This window comes from Phoca vitulina, unplaced genomic scaffold (assembly GCF_004348235.1).
Source record: "Phoca vitulina isolate PV1807 unplaced genomic scaffold, GSC_HSeal_1.0 scaffold16, whole genome shotgun sequence".
NCBI lineage: Eukaryota > Metazoa > Chordata > Mammalia > Carnivora > Phocidae > Phoca > Phoca vitulina.
In genome coordinates, this window is record NW_022589719.1 from 25,317,834 (window position 1) to 25,340,272 (window position 22,439).

General features: G+C 34.2%; 2 protein-coding genes and 1 pseudogene across 2 annotated transcripts; 1 reads left to right on the forward strand and 2 right to left on the reverse strand.

Annotated features, from left to right (window-relative positions):
- Window positions 1–61: 61 nt before the first annotated feature.
- Window positions 62–1,012, reverse strand: LOC116638915 (olfactory receptor 10AG1-like). Its single transcript, XM_032415092.1, has one exon. It carries the CDS (start codon window positions 1,010–1,012, stop codon window positions 62–64), a length of 951 nt encoding a protein of 316 aa, XP_032270983.1.
- Window positions 1,013–6,930: 5,918 nt separating this feature from the next.
- Window positions 6,931–21,814, reverse strand: LOC116638653 (olfactory receptor 10AG1-like; the record flags this gene model as incomplete). Its single annotated transcript, XM_032414756.1, has 3 exons — window positions 6,931–6,937; window positions 11,000–11,026; window positions 20,928–21,814. Coding segments are annotated over 3 exons (921 nt in total), but the record flags the coding sequence as incomplete, so codon positions are not given.
- LOC116638766 lies at window positions 15,261–16,235 on the forward strand (annotated as a pseudogene).
- Window positions 21,815–22,439: the final 625 nt, after the last annotated feature.

Consider the following 22,439-nt stretch of genomic DNA (forward strand, 5'->3'; position numbering starts at 1 on the left):
ATTTGAAATTTTTCTCTGATAAATGTGTGGCAAACAGGTAAAGCATTTACAATTAAACTCATCACACTATCTTTTTAAGTAATAGCCTTTTCAGTGCTGCAATCACATCCTTGTTCCTAAGACTGTATATCATGGGGTTAAACATCGGAGGCACTATGGTGTAGAAAAGAGAGAGCAGTTTGTCAATTCCTGCAGTATGACTGGATTTGGGCCATAAGTAGGTGATGGTAGCCGATCCAAAGAATAAAAGAACAACCAGCAAATGGGAAGAACAGGTAGAGAAAGCTTTGGTCCGTCCCCTGGCTGTTGGCAACCTCAGGATGGTGGAAATGATTTTGCTGTAAGAGGTAAGTATCAACATAAAAGGAACTGCAACGAACAACATAGCTACTATGTAGACTGCTATCTCCTGCATAAAAGTATCCCCACAGGCTAGCTTGAGGATGGGGGGTATGTCGCAGAAGAAATGGTTAATTTGGTTAGAATTACAGAAATGTAGAGAGAAAATCTGACATGTTTGCCCTATCTGGACTGGAATTCCACCGAGCCAGGAGCCAACAGCTAACTGGATGCACTTCTTGTGGTTCATGACTAGAGGGTAGTGCAAAGGGTTACAAATGGCCACGTAGCGGTCATAGGCCATCACCGCCAGGAGGAAACATTCAGTGGCTCCGAGCATAAGGAAGAAGCACATTTGGGAGGCACAGCCCAGCATAGAAATGCTTCTATCCTGAGTCCAAAGGTTCACCAGAATCCTAGGGAGAGTGACAGACACATAACAGATTTCCAAGGAGGAAAAATTCTCCAGGAAAAAATACATGGGTGCCTCTAATGCAGCATCAAGCCTGGTTATTATTATTATGAGGCTATTTCCAATTAAGATAACAACGTAAATGATGGAGAACATCCCAAATAGTAACCCTTGGAGGTTTGGAAGGTCAGAAAATCCCAAGAGTACGAATTGTATTATTGTGGAAGCATTGTCTTCTGCTCTCATCTCTTCACATGTCATCTGTGGAACGATTGAATCAGAAGTCCAAGTTACTCTGATTGCTTTGGCTTTTGTCTTCTTATATATAAATGGGATGGCATGCCTGCCAATTTGTCCCATTCCCTATTAAAACAAATCTATAACTGCCACTGCTCTAAAACTGTGGCAAAGTGTATTTTTCATTAGTATTACATGTACTTGTAAGAAAAAAATCCAATAGCTTTTTTTTGTGCTATGAATTATCATGTTTCTTTGCTTCTGAAGATAAGTGATTGTCATTTTGCTATCCAAATGAACACTCAAAATTCCAAAATCTGAGTGTACGTTCAGTTGTGACAATGATTCCATTCTTTCACTTGCCATGTTTTCTCCTCACCTCTCAATTCTGTTTTCTAGTATAATCAATTCAAAATTAATTTCATCCCCCAAATAAATATTTTGTAAGCCACCTAAATATGTTTTAGGGCTTGAATATGGTTCATTTTTAATTTTTTTTATTTTTTAAAGATTTTATTTATTTATTTGACAGAGAGAGATACAGCGAGAGAGGGAACACAAGCAGAGGGAGTGGGAGAGGGAGAAGCAGGCTTCTCGCTGAGCAGGGAGCCTGATGCGGGGCTCGATCCCAGGACCCTGGGATCATGACCTGAGCCGAAGGCAGATGCTTAACAACTCAGCCACCCAGGGGCCCCATGGTTCATTTTTTAAAGTAATGGGTTTTTGTGGTATTTCTAAGTCTCTTTAAGCCTTGACATTCTGCATACTTAAGCTATTTTACTATAAAACAAAATTGATGAGCTAAACACTAAATGTTATGGAGTGTTACTTAATCTTTAAAACTGTGTATTTCAGTGATAGATCCATGAAATCAGCAGTTATTTTTTTTTTCAGGTTTTGCAGAGGAGAGAAAAGGAAGTCTAAGGTGGTCTATGTCCTGAAATATTCAAGAGGTTAAGAGGCAGTTTCATCTAGTATTTATGTTCAAGAAAGCAAACCCAATTACAATGTACACACCATATATAAGAAATATCAACCAAAACTCATCTCTGAGATGTTCTTAAATTGCCCACATCCTTAATAATTGCTTTTATTCTACTGACCCCATTTAATCCATTCAGTCTTTTCCTCACACACATGTGTCTATGTTCATGCACATGTGTATCAGCGTGAATTGCTCATCTTTCTTATGTACTTTTCTAATTGTTATAACTAGATTATAAACTTACTTGATATTCTCTACATTTTCCTATGCATTGCATAGTATATTTGTTCCACAAAATTTGATTTACTAACCTCCTGACTGAATTACAAATGCGCCAAATTGGTTGTTTCTTTGGAATAGTCTTACATGGGGCCCTACCCAAAATGCAGACCTCCCCTGCCCCTCTCCCTCCTTGTGTAGATCAAGCATGCCTTCTGTGGGGTGTGTGTGTGTGTGTGTGTGTGTGTATAAATTATACTCTTTTCATTCACTCTTGCAGAAGTAGCAAATTGTTTCATTGTTTTCAGTATGTCCTAGATAACTTCCGTATTAGAAAACCCATAGAGACTAACTCACTGCAAAGAAAAGATATGCCTATTACCATATTCTAAGGGTGTTAAATATGGACAATGGTCAAAATTTCAGCTACAGAAAAGTGGACAGAAATGGGGCAGGAACAACAGTCCATGCAAAACTTCAACAACCTGAGGATTTTCTGTGGCTTAGAAAAGGAAAATTAAATGACAATTTCTTTTACAATCTATAATGTTCCAAACTACATATTAAATAAAGGTATTTGAACCTTGCCCCATTACGATAAAATTCTCCCAATGGAAATTTGATCACAGGGAATGTGAAAATGCTATAACTGGGTCTCTAAGATGGTCAGAAACTAGTAGCTGATAGGTGATGTACAAGACTACACAACTAAGGCTGTGTAGTCTTGTACACCATCCTGCACACCTTTAGCCATGTTTTATTCACTTATTTAATTCAACATAGAGTCCAATATTTGGACAATTATTCAAATTGTTTGTTGAATGAATCACTGCATCTTTCTAGACTAGCATGCCTCATGCACCACATTTGATGTGTAAACTGTTGCTCTCAGAAACTGGCATTCTCTTTATTCTCATTATTGGATCTGGTCTTCATGTAAGCTCTTCTCTCATTCTTTGGTCTTCTCTCCCTCTCCTTACCCCTTTGCCTCTCCTACCCATGCTCTCAATCCAATAAATAAATAAATAAATAAATAAATAAATAAATAAAAGATTTTAATAAACAATATAATGTTCTACATTTACTAAGATTTTTTTTCTTGACCTCAACTTTTTATTTGTAAAATGGAACATTCAATGAATTCTCAGTGTAAAACCATTTATAAAGTTAGAAAGGATTTAATAATTAATATTTAATAATGATTAAAAATATTCAAATACTAACAGAATCATGTGCTTACCTTCTAAACATAACCTCACCAAAAAAAAGCTTCCTCAAATCTTCCAACATTGTCCCTGTTTTTCTGACTTCTGGAAAACGTTAGATGCTCTATTTTTACAACTCAGAAAGAAAGCCACTATATAATGCAGGTAAATGTAGTGAATTCTGTTTTTATTCAAATATTTTCTGTTTGTTCCTCTGGTCTTCCCACTGAAATAATGATTTTTTTTTTTTTGGTGTGGAGATTGGGATATCAATGACAACTATCATCTTGATGTATAAAATGCTTATATTCAGAGCAAGTTTATAAAATCAAATTGAAGATAAGAAATAAAAAATCAGATTTTGGTGATTGCAATTCAGAAGGCCTTTCCTTTAGATGTCTCTAAAGATAAAAATGAAAACATGCCAATATCTCTTTAACGTCTTTAGATTCATTTATCATGGAACCTAAGATTTAACAAGCAAAGAATACCCTTGGTATTAATAGGATGCAAACCCATTTCAATAAAGTCCATTCACTATCTTGTTCCATAGTTACATATAATTAAATTTTCAGGAGACATGATCTCCAGATTTAATACAGGCAAACTACTTAAATACATGCTTAACACATAGTAGTTATCCATGTTAGCACCAAAGATGGTGACAGTGATGATTATCTTGATGATAATGCAGATGTTAGTAATCTCTGATATATTGGTCCATTACATTACAAAATACTTTGTATTTTCTTTTACATTATAATAATGAGAGTCAGAAAAATTAAAAGGCTTTCTGAATCAGTGTTTTGAAATAAACCAGAGTAACAATAACAACAAAGGATTCCTTTTTAAATTTTCTGTAAATAAGTGTTCTTTGCTGATGCCAAAAAAATATGGTTGTTAGTAAACTAAATTTGGTATTAGACAAAAATTCATGCTTACCTGTTTGGATTGAGGTTAAATATAATGCTTACCTTTATTGGTTGAAAGAGAGAGCATGAGGACTGTATTTTTGACAGGTAATTTACTTTTATTTGAAGCAGAAGTTAACCACTTTCTAAAATATGTTCTACTGTCACACCTAGTGCTCTTTAAGAAGGAAATATTCTTTTCCCTTGGGATCAGCTCTTTTTCTGTGTCACTTTCTAATTGAACTAATCCATTCTGCCTGCCACTCAAGGAATTTGGTACAATAACCAAAACCACATTTGGCCATGCCACTCCTTCCCTAAATTCTTTACTCTCGTACTTTTTTTGTGATCATTGAGAAATCTAAGTGTTGTTAAATCAGAAATTTATAATTACATATGACATAATATAAACTAAGATGTTATAATAAAGGTGCAAGTGCACAGTGTCTTACATTAAAGAGAAGTTTATTTCTCTGTCACTAAGAATTCAGAGGTAAGAAGTCAGGGTTGTTGGGGCAGTTATGTCACCTTCAATGTGAACCCGCCATCTTCATGTCCACGTTAGCCAGGTAGCATCATCAGCTCCCACAGGACAGAAAGGGGGGATGGGGCTGAAGGGGAGTGCTCACTTATTCCTTTTTAGAATGTGCAAACTAGAAGAAACAGCATGCAGAATTTCCAGGCATAATACCTTATGTCAAATTTAGTCACAAGACCTTCCCTCCCTGAGCTGGGAGAGAAGCTAGAAAATATTTCTCTAGGTACTGTCATGCGACCAGCTAAGACTCTATGACTATCATTAATTCTGAACCTCAGTTTTCCAAACCTAAAATGCCAAGGAGTTATGGCGTCCAGTTCCCAGCCAAAGATATCTTCAGGTTAATTGTGGCTTCTTGCAATGTAGTAATTATAAAATAAGAGAATAATTTTCTATAACACCCCTTACAAACAAACACACATAGACACACATTCACAAAATACAGTAGAGGGAATATTAGGTCTAGCTAAAGGGAGCAGGAGATTTAAATATCCATGAAGATTAATGAACAGAGAGACAGAAAACAGATTTCAGAAACATCATGGCCTGTGTTTTGAAAAGCTCTCATTTTCAAGGATTATATATTTATTCACCAATTTTGAGTCATTTATTTTATTTTAATTTTAGCTACTAAAATATATGCACAGCTTAATCTCATTGTGGTTTTAGTTTGCATTTTAATAATGGGTAATAATGATGAGCATCTTTCACATGATTGTTTGATTTCGGTATATCCCTTTTAGTTAGCAAAATACATATTCAAGTTTTTGCACATCTGTTAATTAGGTTGTTCTTACTATTGAGTTTTGGGAGTTCTTTGTATATTCTATATATTTTTTGGGGGGAAGAGTGATGGGCAAGTATTTCCACATTTGGTGGGGGTTTTAATATTCTGAACATGTCAATTTCTGAGAAGTTCAATTTAAAAACTTTTTTTTAATGGATTGTGTTTTTTTATAACATATTTAAGATCTCTTGCTTAATCCCAGGTCAGAAAGATTTTCTCTTATGTTTTCTTCAGTTAATTATATAGTTTAACATTCTATGTTTAAATTTATGATCCATTTTGAATTAATTATAGTAGAAGGAATGAATTGAGGTTTAAGTATTTCAGATGGATTCAATTTTTCTAGTGTTGTTTATTAAAATGAACACTGTTTTTTCCACTGAAAGGTGTTTGCATTTTTGTCAAAAATCAAATCCGGATTGCCTGGATTTCCATAAAGTAACTCAAATTCATAAAAATCAAAAGGGTGCATTAGTTACATATAATTACATAGATAATTATATGATGCATATAATTACATAGATAATAATAAAATATAGTACAAATTCATATTCTTTCTATTTTTCCTTTTAGACATTTACAGACAAATATTTAAGACAGCAGTTTAAAAATAATAATTAAAAACCGTATTTTTGTGCATATCTGCCATCCTAAAAAAAGAAACATTATTACAAAGGATGGCATGAACAACTTATGGCAACCAATTAGACACAACTGAGACAAATGGAAGCATTTCTAGAAAGACTCAACATCCCAAGTGACACAGACACAAATGTGATGAGCACTAGGCGTTATACACAACTGATGAATCATTGAACCTATTCCTGAAACTAATGATATGATGGCTAATTGAATTTAAATAAATAAATATATATATATAATATTTAAACAGACCTATAATTATTAAAGTAATCGGATTAGCAGTTTGAATATCTACACACACACACACACACACACACACACACATACAACTGGAGACCAGATGGTTCCACTGGTGAATTCTACATCATCATCATCATCATCATCATCATCATCATCATCATCATACCAGTCCCTCACAAACTCTTCCAAAAAGTGGTAAAGGAGAGAACAAATCTCAAATCACTTTATGAGGAAAGTTTTATCTACTGCCAAAACCAGACCAAAACTAAACAAGAGTAGGAAACTATAAATCAATATTCCTCATGAGTACAAAGGAAAATTTTGCAATGAAATGTTACAAACAAAATCTAACACATATAAAAAAGGGTAATACACACTGTCCAAATGAAATTTATCCCAGGACTGCATATTTGGTTTAACATCTAGAAATCAAGGTAACACAACATTTAAACTGAACTAAGGACAAAAATACATGAATATCTCAACAGATGCAGAAAAAGCACTTGACCAAATGTAATATCTATTCATGATAAAAACTCTCAACAAATCAGGAAAGAAAGGAACATTCTGAGCTTCATTTTTGCCATTTTATGAATACTCTATAGTTAACATCACACTTAGTGATAGAAAACAGAATGATCTACACCTAAACCAAGAATAAGGCAAGGAGGCCCACGGTAACTATTTATATTTGACGATGTACAGGAAATTCTACACAGTGCAACTAGGACAGAAAAAGAAATAAAAGATATACAGATGGGAAAAGAAGAAGGGAAACAGTATATACTTTCAGAAGGCATAGTCTTTTATAAATACATAATAAATGTATGATATAAATAAACATATTACATAATAAAAGTAAACACAAACATATAATAAAGATATATAAAACCATCTCATATCTCAATTTTAAATAGATACATGACTGAATTAAAATGGAAAAAGTGTTTAACTAGATGTTTCTCTAGATAAGATATAGACATAAGCACATGGAAAATTCTCAATATTATTAGCCATTAAGGAATTGCAAATCAAAATCACATGTGATTCTATTTCATACCTGACAGAATTACTGTAACCGAAAGGCAAATAATAACAAATGCTCACAGGTATGTGAATTGATTAGAACTCTCATATGTTCCTTGTCTGGATGTAAAAAGAAACCATAGTTTGGCTACTCCTTAAAATGTTATACATAGATTAATTTAATGATCTTGCAATGCCACTCCTAGGTATATACTTCCAACTCCCCCAAAGATACATCTACATAAAAATTTGAACATGAATATTTATAACATTATTATTTATAGCCAAAATTTAGAAGACCTCCAATGCCCATCAACTGATGAATAGATAACAAATGTTGTATATGAATATGCTACAAAGTGGATAAACCTGCAAACCATTATGCTAAGTGAGAAAAAAGTTACAAAAGATCATATATTTTATGAGACCTTTATGTGAAAAGTCTAAAATAAGCAATTCTATAGAGAAAAAGTAGAATAGTGCTCGACCAGGGCTGGAGGTAAGGGTAGGGCAAGATGAGAAGTGGTGATATATACTGAAATTATTGAAGTGTGTATTTTATTGAACTGAAATGCATATTTTAATGTATGAATTTTTGGTATGAGAATTATATCTCAGTACATACATTAAAATCAATTGTAATAAATGCAATTATTGATGAACAATACAAAATGAAATTAAATATGCAATTCTTTTTACAATAGTATAAATAAATAAAATGTTTAGGAATACATTTTAAACTTTTTTTAAGGTTTTATCTATTTATTTGCCAGAGAGAGAGCACAAGCAGGGGGAGTGACAGGCAGAGGGAGAAGCAGGCTCCCTGCTGAGCAAGGAGCCAATGTGAGACTTGATCCCAGGACCCTGGGATCATGACCTGAGCCAAAGGCAGATGTTCAACCAGACTGAGCCACCCAGGCATCCCTTAGGAATACATTTTAAAAGAAAAGTACAATACTTATACACTGACAACTATAAAATACTGCTAAAAGAAATTTAAAAATTTTAAAGATTGGAATATTTAATATCATTATGATGGTAATTATCCCCATGTGACCTTTAGAGTCTATACAATCTCAATCCAAATCTCCGATAGCATTTTTGCAGAAATGACAAGTTGATCCCATCATTCATATGGAAAGTCATTTGGAAATCTAACAAACTGAGTCTTAAAAAAAGAAAAATGGCTGGACATGAGATTGTATATTGATTCTTGGACTGAAGGTAATGGTTTGACTGAATGGTCAAGAACTTGGAAGGAATATAACTGAAAATTGGTGACAAGGAGAGGTGAGGATGAGGTATGTGAATAGTCTTCTTTGAACATGCAAAAAAAAAAAGTGAAGATCTGTGTGTCACATTGAATGTTTACCAATGAGTGACTTCAGACAGAGGAGAATTTTAATAATCAAGTGAACAGGGTAACCCTTTCTGTGGTTACTATTCAGCTTCTTTGCCAACTATACCAGTCATTGCATAATGGGTTCATGAACAGAGTGGATTTGGGGGACCGACAGCGTTATACATACACTCAGCAACATGGATTTCCACTCACCAAGCCTGACCTGATTAGAGCCATTGCTTCGTGTCCAAACGCCGGTGGAGGAGACCAGCACTGACACTCACAAACCCATGGATACACACACACACACACACACACACACACACACACACACACACACACAGATTTATTTCAGGAAATTGGCTATGAGATTGTTGGGGCTGAAAAGTCTAAACTGTATAGGGCAAGCTAGCCTCTTAAGATTTTATTTATTTATTTGAGAGAGAGAAAGCACGAGAGGGGGGAGGGTCAGAGGGAGAAGCAGACTCCCCACTGATCGGGGAGCCTGATGAGGGACTCGATCTTGGGACTCCAGGATCATGACCTGAGCCAAAGGCAGACGCTTAATTGACTGAGCCACCCAGGCCCCAAATCAATTTATTTTAGATGTTAACCACATCTACAAAATATCTTCTGAACAATGCCTAGATTATTGTTTGATTGAATACCTAGGCACTATAGCCTAGACATGTTGACCTAAAGCACTCTCCATCAAAGTCCATCCCTGGTCAACTTGGCAACCATACCAATTTCCTTAAGTCAGACTTAATCTCCAAATAAAGGCAATTAAAGACATAATTCTACCTAACCTGATACAAGTATTCTACCGGCAACTCCAAACATGCTTACTCTTTCACCAGAAAAGCGAAGATGCAAAGTCCTTGGGTGATGTTCACTGTGGTTCTTGATATTTTGATATATTTGTAACAAAATGAACAAGAGAGACTCATAATAATTATAGTTCTTATTTCTGCAAATAATCATAAGTCATTGCTACTATTTATAACTATCTTCTTTCAACATCCAATCCATATTCCTTTTGCCCTCAGAAAGCACCTCAGGTGGTCGTGATTATTTCTTTGGTGGGGTGATCCAAAACTTCATTCCTGAATGGTCAGTGCTGTAAGTAGCTCTTCTTCAATTTGCTTGTTGAAGTTTTCCATTGAATTTAATAATGTCCATTGAAGTTAATAACAGGGTATATTGTCTATATATGTATCATATATGCATATATACATATATGTAATATGTATACATTATATATGTACCATAATGTATACAATCTGTATATGTATACATTATACATTATTGTCTAGAGTAAGGAAGACAATATAGTGGTGGTAGAGGGGTAGACAGGAGCCTGATAGAATTTAAGACAGTTTAAAAATTATCCCGCACAAATACAACCAACTGATTTTTGGCAATGCTTAAAACCATTCAACTGAAGAATATATTGTTTCAAAAAATGGTGTTGAAAAATTACACATGCAAAACCAAACACACGTGCATGCACACACACACGAACTGAACCTCTACATAAACTTCAACCCTTATATATATAAAAACTAACTCAAAATTGTTGTGGTGCTGGTGAAGTGTCAGTGATACTAGCGAAATGAGGTTGCTTATGTTTCGATTACTTCAAGGGTTGTTTAAATATATTTTTCTCTCCACCTTATATATGTTTGAAATTTTACATGACGTAAAAGAAAAGAGTCACACTTGTGATCTTTTGACCTTAACAAACATAAATTCTTTGTCTATTTGACCATTTACCATGCTTCCTTTATAATTCACAATTCCCTGAAATCCTGGTTGTAATATTTCCTTTCACAAATACTTTTGATTTTATAAATTCTTCCACTTATGATCTATCTTTAATTTCTCCCATGAGTACTTTATGTATAAATAACAAATTAGGGACCATTATAAAAGTCAGGAGAGCACCTATAAACTGTAAAGGTCAAGAGAATACCTGTGAATCCATGGTCCAATAAAGACATTTATTAAAATCTCTAAAGAATACCTAACTAGTTAAAAAACATTTGATTATTTATTAGAGACAGCTTAAAAAAAAAGGAACAAATCGCAAGAGAAACAAAATGCTTGAAAGAACGGTAGAATAAGATATCTCAAAAGAAATGTTATTGCCAGAGATATTTTTGGTTGTTTCCCAAAATGTTTGGCAAATATAATGAGTTAGTTCAATTAAATGGTGATTTGGAAGAGGACACATTCTCACAAGACAGAAAGAAATATTTTTTAAAGAGCACTATTTGCTTTGAAAGAAAAATATTGGTTAGAAAGATATTTGCAACTCCTAATATTCAAGTAGTTTAAAATTTAATTTCAGTAGAATGGCATTTAACATTCTAGAACCACACTTTCAAGAGAACATTTAAAATACTCTGTATCAAAGAAAGAAATAATTTCATTTGAGTCCATAAAGGTAAGCATGAACTTTTTCATCAAAGTCTTATTTGCACTTTAGGTTGGTTTTCTGAGCTATTGGATCTTCAGTATCAAAAATCAGAAAGTCTAAAAATTTATAGAATATTAAGGAAATAATCTAATGAAGTTAAGTTAAAACTCTATTTCAGGCCACATCTATACTTTTGTTTGTTTGTTTTTCTGTGAGGAAATCAGTGAGACAAATGATTAAAAGCACTTAAAATGTCCTACTTTGAAAGGTAGCATTATTCATAATGTAACAAAACTGATTCAAATAATTGGGGCTGTTTTGGAAAAAAATTCTGATATAGCAAAACTTAGAAAGGTGGTAGCTGGATATTTTAAAAATAAGTTTGTACCCTGCCATCAATGAAATAAATTATTATTTCTAAAGAAACACTGTCTTGAAATCTGAAACATTTAGGGCATTAAAAAATTATTGAGGGGCGTCTGGGTCTCTCAGTCAGTCAAGCATCTGCCTTAGGCTTAGGTCATGATCCTGGAGTCCTGGGATCCAGCCCAGCATCGGCCTCCCCACTGAGTGGGGAGTCTGCTTCTCCCTCTCCCTCTGAACCCCACCCCATTCCCGCTCTCTCTTTCTCAAATAAATAAAATCTTTAAAAAATTATTGATATTAGATTTTTCTGATTAAAGAAATACTACAGACCAGAACTACAAATGTAACTGCCTGTCTTTGTCCTCATCCAAAGGGATTTAGAGCTCTGAGGTCATTAGCTAGATAAAACAGAAATTTTCCTGTGTCCCTGAGATAAAAAGTCTGATTACAACAAAATTGCATCTATTAAATGGACAAAGGAAACAAGTCTCTGTTTACCTTTCAGCTTGAAGGACTTTTGAGAAAGACTGAATGTAGTGTTAATTTCAGAGTAGTAACATGACCTCCTTTACACTCCTCTACACATAATGAAGGAACGCATACATGCAATCAAATTATGCTTGTAATACAATCTCATCTCCAATGCTCGGCATGGATTTAGCAGATTTAAAACACTGGAAACCATATTTTACTAATCATTAAGGTAAATATTTAGTTATGAAAATAGAAGAAATCTCAGGTTGTGACTTTTCTAACCCCTGCTTCCTCCCTCCCTCCATACCTCCCTTCCTCCGGTCTCCCTTTCTCCCTTCCAGATGAATTTCATCTGGTTCCTGATTCATTTATTCCTTAACCGTCATTTGAGAAAATAAAATGTGCACAGCTTTATGGAAGATGTGGGTAATACCATCTTTGTATTGCAGAGCATTATAATTTCATTGGAAAATTTTGGAAATTAGACACAAAATCATTTAAATGTATAAAATCATTCATATATATGTATATTAAATATATAATCATGTAAGTAAAAGTTGTCAAACAGAATCTGAAATATATAGTGGAATTAGAATAGGGTTTACAGTCTGAGACTGTTGGATCTCTGCACTGATTCTTTATAACTCAGTTGTCTCCAATTTTATGGGTCATTAAAAAGTTGAAGATCCATTTATGAACCCTGCACAATATCTGATCAATATATAATATCTTCCAACATTATAGTAAATAGGTTTGTGAGTGGCATTATTGGAATAAACTGAAAAATTAACAAATTACCATAGAGAAAATGCTACATATTGTTATATTAAGGAAAGATTTTATGATATTACAATATTTAAGGAGGGAATTAGAAATTGTGTAGACACTGATGATTCTAATTCCTACATTTCAAAAGTCTTTATTAATGTGCAACTCATTTGATATTTATAATATATGTGGAATTTAAAAAAAATACTCATTATTGCTTCTTATTCAGAACTTGCATCAAACCCCATTTGAGCAAATGAGTGACTTAGTAAGTTGTAGATTATTTGTTTCCAATTTATTTTCCAATTTGTTAATTCTGCTTTGTTCTCTTTTTCCAAAATGCTCACCTATTAGAATACTAGAGAAGACTAAAAACAGGACTACCTTGTGAGGTGAAAGAGACAGATGAATATAAACACAGCATGAGAATAGCATATCCTACACCAACCACTGGTGGAGTGTATAGTGTATGCCAGTTAATAATGGGAGTTGTTACCCATTTATGAATCAAATGCATGTTGAATGGTTTATGTACATTAAATACCCAGGAACGATGTAGTGTACAAATATGATATTTTATGGTCTCCTGGTTTCACCTGTTATAGTAAAAGTAACTTGGGCTTTGAGTTGTACAAGCCTGAATTCAAACCTCAATAATGCCATTTATTTGTTGTGATCTTGGTTGATTCATATAACATTTTAAAGTTGAAGTTACCTTACAAGTAAAATGGTGACAGAATTACCTTCCAGCACCATTGTGAGGATTGAATAAGACAGTGTCTGTGAACACACCGACCACAGCATGGAATCCCTGCTCTAGAAGTTACATGCTTAAATGCAATCCTCAGATACTGGAATACGTGCACAGCCTTTACTCAGTACCATAGGAATGATACCATCATACCAGAACTTTCCATTCTTTGAGTACTAGGTGAATCAAACACGGAATTCAACAAAGTTGCGTTGGTATCACAGAAAAATTTGTAGGATGTACTTTAGGAGTTCATTAGAAAGAGATAGTATGTGTAGGGAGACAATAGAACTCAAGAAGGAATTGGATGGTCTAGGAGAACCTGATAAAGGAACTAGGACTTTTGTGTAACTTATAGAATACTTTAGTAAAATAGGACAGAAATAGACAAAATGAACATATGATCAGAGTAGGAAGGGCAGCCTTCAGCTTGGACCCTTTTAAAAAGAAAACCCTTTTGGATTTTTCTCCCTTTGACTTAAGTCTTGACTGAAAACAAGGCTATTCACCTGAGGAATTAACACTCAATGTAATTTGATAAATATCTCTTTCCTCATTGATAGCCAGTTTTGAACGACTTCTTTCAGTTGAAATAAACTGGCTATAATAACTATTACAAGACAAAAAAAATCACAGAGATCACCCAGGAAAATCACTTTCTTCAGCTTATTTCTTAAAATACAATGACATGATGTCACAAAAAATATTTGAGACAGCTTAAATCCAAATCATAATAAATACAAATAGTTTTAAAAAATAAGAGATTTTATTTATTTATTTGACAGAGAGTGAGAGAGAGCAAGTGAGCACAAGCAGGGGGAGGCACAGAGGCAGAGGGAGAAACAGACTCCCCACTGAACAGAGAGCCCAATGCCAGATTTGATACCAGGACCTGAGCAGAAGGCAGATGCTTAGCAGACCGAGCCACCCAGGTGACCCAAATACAAATATTTTTAAAATTTTTTAATTGTTATGTTAATCACAAACATTACATCATTAGTTTTAGATGTAGTGTTCCATGATTCATTGTTTGTGCATAACACCCAGTGCTCCATGCAGAACATGCCCTCTTTAATACCCATCACCAGGCTAACCCATCCTCCCACCCCCCTCCCCTCTAGAACCCTCAGTTTGTTTCTCAGAGTCCATCGTCTCTCAGGGTTCGTCTCCCCTTCCGCCAAATACAAATATTTTAAAAGAAGTAACATGAGAGAGAAGAATTGATGGAAAAAGCCATATTAAACAAAATTGTCAAATGGCTTGTTATAATTAATATTTTTTATTATTTTTATCAATGTGATTCCAATTAGACTTTGATATTCTTATCATTGAAGTTGATAACAAAACACGGCATTAGTCATCTCATTATCAGTAACAAGAAAATATACCATTTTTCAGCAGACCTAATTCCTGACTGGAATGTTTTCTGATGGATAATATTCAGTGAAAGAATGAACATTTTTTTAAAATCATGCTTAACATCAAAAACAGATGTTTCCCTAGGACTCATTGCTAGTGACTTTGTCGTTTTAAAACCACAGTGCACTTATTTAATAGTTGAGCAAACTATAACTCGGGCAGATAAAGTGACTTCACATGTTGAGTTCTTTATTTTCACAGATACTACCCAGAGACCAAGCAGGAGAAGGCAATTTATCTTCAGTCGTGGAATTTGTCCTCCTGGGATTTTCTGAGCTTCCAAACTTCCAGGGACTTCTATCTGGAATTTTCTTTCTCATCTACTTATTCATCTTAACAGGAAATGGTCTTCTCATAATAATTACAAGGGTGGACTCTGTTCTCCAGACACCCATGTATTTTTTTTCTTGCAAATTTTTCGTCACTGGAAATTGGTTACGTGTCTGTCACCCTCCCTAGGATTCTGGCGAACCTTTCTACTCAAGATAGAAACATTTCCCGGATGGGCTGTGCCTCCCAAATGTGCTTCTTCCTTATGCTTGGAGCCACTGAATGTTTCCTCCTGGTGGTAATGGCCTATGACCACTACGTGGCCATATGTAACCCTCTGCACTACCCTCTAGTCGTGAACCACAAGAAGTGCATCCAGTTGGCTGTTGGTGCCTGGCTCGGTGGAGTCCCAGTCCAGATAGGACAAACATGTCAGGTGTTCTCGCTGCCTTCTGTGGTTCTGATCAAATCAACCACTTCTTCTGTGACATCCCCCCATTGATCAAGCTGGCCTGTGGGGACACTTCACTTAATGAGATGTGTGTCTATGTAGTTGCCACAGTATTTTTCATGATTCCTTTTCTACTTATACTTGGCTCTTATGTGAAAATCATTTCCACCATCCTAAAGTTGCCCTCAGCCAGGGGCCGGTCTAAAGTCTTCTCTACCTGTTCTTCCCACCTCATTGTTGTGCTTTTATTCTTTGGTTCTATTATTATCACTTATTTAAGACCCAAATCCAATCATTCTGCAGGACCTGACAAACTGCTCTCTCTTTTCTACACTATTGTGACTCCAAAGTTTAACCCCATGATATACAGCCTTAGAAACAAGGATGTGACTACAGCACTGAAAAAATTATTACTCAAGAAAACAGTGTGAGCATCTTACAGATCACTTTTTAATACACGTGTCTCATGGCTATCACAGAAATATAATTTTGTTACACTCCACTCATGTTTACGATGGCACCATTGTTCATAACTATTATGTAATCATTTGCAATTATTAGGTATTTTAAAGTTCTGGCCTGAAGTCACATGTGACTGCATCTTTAACAAGCCAATTAATCAATTTTCAAATGCTCTATTCTTTAAGACAAATTCTTTTTTTTTTTCACAGCATATTATAAATTTACCTACCTTTAAAATTTTTCAGATAATTTCAACTGTTAGAATTGTTTTTAAAAACATGTAAAAGAAATAGGGCTGGCCTTTCCCATTTGTCAAATATATACAAATATTATGCTGGTATTCCCACTTGTATTTATGACACATTAGTTTCTTCGTGACAGGTTAACACTAGATATGTGTTGAGGAAGTGAACACAAGACAAACTATAAATCGTATTTTAAATTGTAAACAGAAATTAAAAACAAAATGAAAATCTTTAAGTGTATCCACTTTCTCAGTATGAATTAAGAAAATGCTTCCATGTGTATCCAGAGAGAGTCAAACATCTGACCTGGCTCTGTCATCCTGTTTTAAATATTTTTCATGGGTGGGTGGGGGGATGGGGTAACTGGGTGATGGGCAACTATTTTGCTTTGACTTCTCAAGTTACACACCAGAAAATATTTGGGTTCCTGGGCTTCCAGGGCCTATTATAGTTTACAGACATGGAGTATCATTTAGCTTCATAGCAACTCTCCATATCACATTATTTTCATCTATATCATATCTCTTCTTGCTTCCAGTCAATTGATTTTCAGAGTACAAGCCTTTAGAAATGTTTTCTAATTAATTAACTACTTCCATTTTTCTTTTTTTAACTTTTTTATTATGTTATTTTTTATTTCTTTTTTTTATTATTATTATGTTATGTTAACCACCATACATTACATCATTAGTTTTTGATGTAGTGTTCCATGATTCATTGTTTGTGTAGAACACCCAGTGCTCCATTCAGTACATGCCCTCCTTAATACCCATCACCAGGCTAACCCATCCCCCCACCGCCCTCCCCTCTAGAACCCTCAGTTTGTTTCTCAGAGTCCGTAGTCTCTCATAGTTCATCTCCCCCTCTGATTCCCCCCCTTCATTTTTCCCTTCTTACTATCTTCTTCTTCTTTTTTTTAACATATAATGTATTATTTGTTTCAGAGGTACAGGTCTGTGATTCAACAGTCTTACACAATTCACAGCTCTCACCATAGCACCGGTGGTGCAATCGGTTAGCGCGCGGTACTTATACGTTCATTTTTCTAATGTGTTTCCCATTGTCATCTATTATCTTTCCTTATCATACTGAAAGAAAGCAGTTTGTCAAATCAGTCACTCTATTTTACTTGCAAATTCTAAATGTAACCCCACTTGAAAAACAAAAGAGCAAAGATTTCCTGAAGTCTCTTCCTTTTATTTGATATAGGGTATGAAACAGTTTCCTAATGTTTACATATATTTTCAGTACAGAAACCAAATGTATGGAGAAGTCTATTGATTAATTAACAGACTCACTGTTTTGCCAAGTATTTTGGCTGCCATAGAATAGTGACCCTCAAAGAAACATATATATCTATATATCTATATCTATCTGTCATCTATCTATCTATATATATGTCACTATACATGTATGGCAATAGTTAATTATCAAAAATATAATTAGTTGCATGAAACCATCTAGAAATTAAAGCCTGCAAATGTGTTAGTGTACACACACAAACATACACAAACTCTATCATCTTTCCTATCTATCTAGTTAGCTAGCTAGTGACCTATCATCTGCCTTACACACCAAAGAAACACACACACACACACACCCCTACATACCTTTTGTGCATACAGCTTATTTTGGCAAAGTTAGGCAATTCTCCTTTGAGCTTTTAGCATCATTTTTCCAAAAACTTTGTTTCATAATTTATATAATTTCCTTTTTTAGTCCTTATGATTACCTTCCCTTTGTCATCTAATTTTATTAGTCTTGTTCAACACATGTGCTTGGTACTAGTTATCTGACTTCTTAGTGAAATAAGCTTGTTTTGAATGTTTTAATGTCATAGGGAAAGGAAAATTTCATCAATGTAAGATTTATATATGACGCATTACTATTCCAAAAAACAAGCATTCTATATATATATATATATATATCTATATAGATATATATATAGAATGCTTGTTTATATATAGATATATCTATATAGATATATATAATACTTAAAAGGAAAGAAGGGAGAGTAGATTTTCTATCATTGTACTCTGCATATTCTTTTCCGGCCAAGATTCCACAGCCACAAATGCAAATTCAAACTATAGACATATTCAGTTTTTCCCTTCCCCAAATCAAGCTGTGTAAAGATTCCACACATGCTGCTGACCTTTCCCTCCCCCCTTATCAATTAACATCAGTCTAGGAAAGCAATCTTCTTCTGAAGTGCACAGGTCCACATGCACACAAATACACACAGGCATGAGAACCTGTGTAAGTAACTGTCTGTGTTTCTAAGGAAGAAAAGTCAACTTCTTAGCACTGGGAATGAATTGTTCTGAGAATAACACCATTTAAAAATGAGAAACAAAAGTTTATCTGGACAAGAAAGATATTTATAATTTACAAAGCACATCTATAAGCTGCATATATTCATTATATTTAAAAAATTAGTAGGACAAATAAATTTTCAGCATATTATTATCACTGAAAGTGGTGACTGCTTTCTTGTTTCAAGTTTTTTTTTTTTTTTAATTTCAGTTAGTTTGGGGCACCTGTGTAGTTCAGCTGGTTAAGCATCTGCCTCTGGCTCAGGTCATGATCCCAAGGTCCAGGGATCTAGTCCCTCATCTGGCTCCCTACTCAGTGGGGAGTCTACTTCTTCCTCTCCTTCTGCTGTTCCTCCTGCTTGTGCTCTCTCTCTCTCTGTCTAATAAATAAATAAAATCTTTTTAAAAATAAATGGATTTCAGTTAGTTAACATATAGTGTATACTTTGTAAGTTGACTAGGTAAGTGAAAAAATAATTATTGATACTGTTCACAGATTTTTTGGGGGAAGGTATAGAACTTCATTATCTAGTAAAAAATAATCACAGTGCTCCAAGAACATAGCTCTTATTTGCCCTTCTGTAAAAAAGTTAGATTAGTTGACATTGATTAGAGTTATTAATATGTTTAAATGTTTTTCCCCTTGTTAGTTATGTCTTCTATATCAACTTTCTTTTTCTATATTAGGCAGGAGGGACAATAAAAATGGAGGGAATTTTTTATATCTGTCTCACTCCATTCAACCTATAACAGCTTCAAGAATTATCCAATTTCTGCTTGGAAATTTTCCTGGAATTTTTTATTGTTGATAATTATGTTTCTATTTTTTAAATTTGTTCCCATAGCCAATCATTTCCATTATATTTTTTATAGTTTTGATATGCAAGTGAGTAGGACTGACATTTTCACCTATGGATTAAAGTTTTAAAAGCAGGTACAAACTTCAGCACATTCTTTTTTAATTGGAAGCGCTGGTGACAGGTCATGGTCCCTTAGAGATCTATTGCCTGCATATGCGAAGGATTCATTAGATAAGCATAAATATTGACAATGAATAAGGTTAATTGTATCAATACAAATAAGCAACACAATCACCTTATCATAATGATTTTCCTGATATACAATGAATACATACTTATGAATACATATTCACTTTTCATGATTACATGAATAACTCAGGCTTATTACAATAAACTATAAACATCAACAAAACTAGGAGAAAGTAATAAAGTATTTTACTCTGAGATATCCACAATTAACATTATTATCATATTTTTATTTTTATTTATTTTTATTTTATTATCATATTTTTATTGATCATTTGCAGTGAGTGTGTTTATGTGGTATACTAGTTATATATGTGATATCTGTGCTTTTATAGTAGATGTATTTTATAAAACTTTATTTCCTTTTCCCTAATTTTCCTATCACACTATCATCTCTAGAAACGTATATTAAAAATATATTTTCATTAATTTCTCCCCTCTTTTTATTACAAGCAAATATTTTGATAATAATATTCACTTTTTTCAAATCATAACACTATATTATATAGAAATATTTAATCTGATATTAGCATAAATCATGTTTAATATTGACTGGTAATAGTGCACCAAAACCATTTATAAAACTATGTAACTATGTTTCCAGTGAAAGGTGCTTTATTCTATAAGAAATGATTTCTTGTACAGTCATTGTTAGATATACATATTTATTTTAGTATTCATTGTCAAGCTGGTTCTTAAAATGGCTATTATAATTCTATGGAAATGAATGATACGGTTTCCAATAAGTGATATAACAGAGTCTGTATTACAATTAAGTCTGTTACATCAATCATTGGCAAAAGTTCTTACTGAGAGAGGACAATAAAACACAACAGAACTGTAAAATTACCAATGGAATGATTTATTTGATAAAATGTACATAAATGTATGACTTGACACATGACAACATTACAAGTAATTTTTAACTTGGAAAAAAGTTACCATTGTACAGACAGATATTAGAGTTTAATATAAATATCTTGAAATTTCAACACCAGTACTTCAGTTCCAGCAAGTATAACTTTTTTAATGAAGTGAATTATTTACATAGCAATTTTCTCAATGCCTTTATTACTTCCTTGTTCCTTAGACTGTATATGAGGGGATTAAACAAGGGAGTCACAATAGTGTAGAAAAGAGAAAGCACTTTATCAATTCCTGCTGAGTGACTGGTTTTGGGTCTTAAATAGGTAATAATGGCTGATCCAAAGAACAATGCCACAACCATAAGATGAGATGAGAAGGTAGAGAAAGCTCTGGCCTGACTTGTGGCTGATGGCAGTTTAAGGACTGTGGAGATGATTTTGCCATAGGAAATAAGTATCAACAGAAAGGGAACCGTAACAATCAACACAGCAACTAGGTAGACCATCATTTCATTCACAGATGTCTCCCCACAAGCAAGCATGAGTATTAGGGGGATGTCACAGAAGAAGTGGTCAATTAAATTAGAGCCACAAAAGGGCAGAGAGAAAATCTGGAATGTCTGCCCTATCTGGACTGGAATTCCACTGATCCAGGAGCCAGCCACCAGCTGGATACAAACTTTGTGGTTCATGACTAGAGGGTAGTGCAGAGGGTTACAAATGGCCACGTAGCGGTCATAGGCCATCACTGTCAGAAGGAGGCACTCTGTGGCTCCCAACACAAGAATGCAGCACATTTGTGTAGCACAGGCAACTAAAGAAATTGTTCTTCTCTGGGTCCGAAAGTTCATGAGCATTCTTATAACCGAAACATAGCAGATTTCCAAAAAGGAAAAATTGCCAAGGAAAAAGTACATAGCGGTCTGGAGAGCAGGGTCCAATTTTGTTATTAGAAGTATGATGCCATTACTCATCACAATAATGATATAGTTGACAAAGAACAATCCAAATAGAAGCCACTGGAGATGGGGAACATCAGCAAAGTCCAAGAGAACAAATTCTATCAATTCAGTTAGATTTTATTCTGGTGGTTTTTCTTGGTGTTTCATCTGTGGAAAGGGTCAATTTAGCATGTACTTCTGTTTTACCTTAATGGATCAGTACCCATTCTCTAAATTGTATTAGGGCATCTACATCGGTTTTCATAATCACTGTAATTGTTTCTAATTTAATAATGTTACTATTTGGGTATTTCTCACTTTCTCAGTTTAGATTCTAGGGATTATCACTGTACACACTCCCTTGAAATTTCCTTTAATATCATTCCATACACTTTCTGAATACAGCCCAGGATAAACCAAATTATGCCCTGCTCAGCACAGACACAGGAAACATTGGCAATCACTGAAAACAGATCTCCAGCTATGCCATATGATCCCATTCTTAATTACATCTCTTGATAATCCTATTGTACTTCCCTATGATTTTTCTCTACCACACTTCAGTAGGACTGTATCCAACTTTGTCTTCCCCATACATTTTCAACTGCCTACTTTAACTCTTCATTACCGTCCTATCACTTGATGATCTTGATCATACATTTTCTTATTATACAGTTCATATTATTAGGCAGTTTACCAAAAAAAAAAAAAAAAAACCAGTATTTTATCACACATAGGGAAATAAAACAAATACCTTTTG

What these genes read in the sequence shown, in the direction of transcription:
- LOC116638915 (XM_032415092.1), bottom strand. Translation starts at nt 1,012, where the DNA reads ATGACATGTGAAGAGATGAGAGCAGAAGACAATGCTTCCACAATAATA.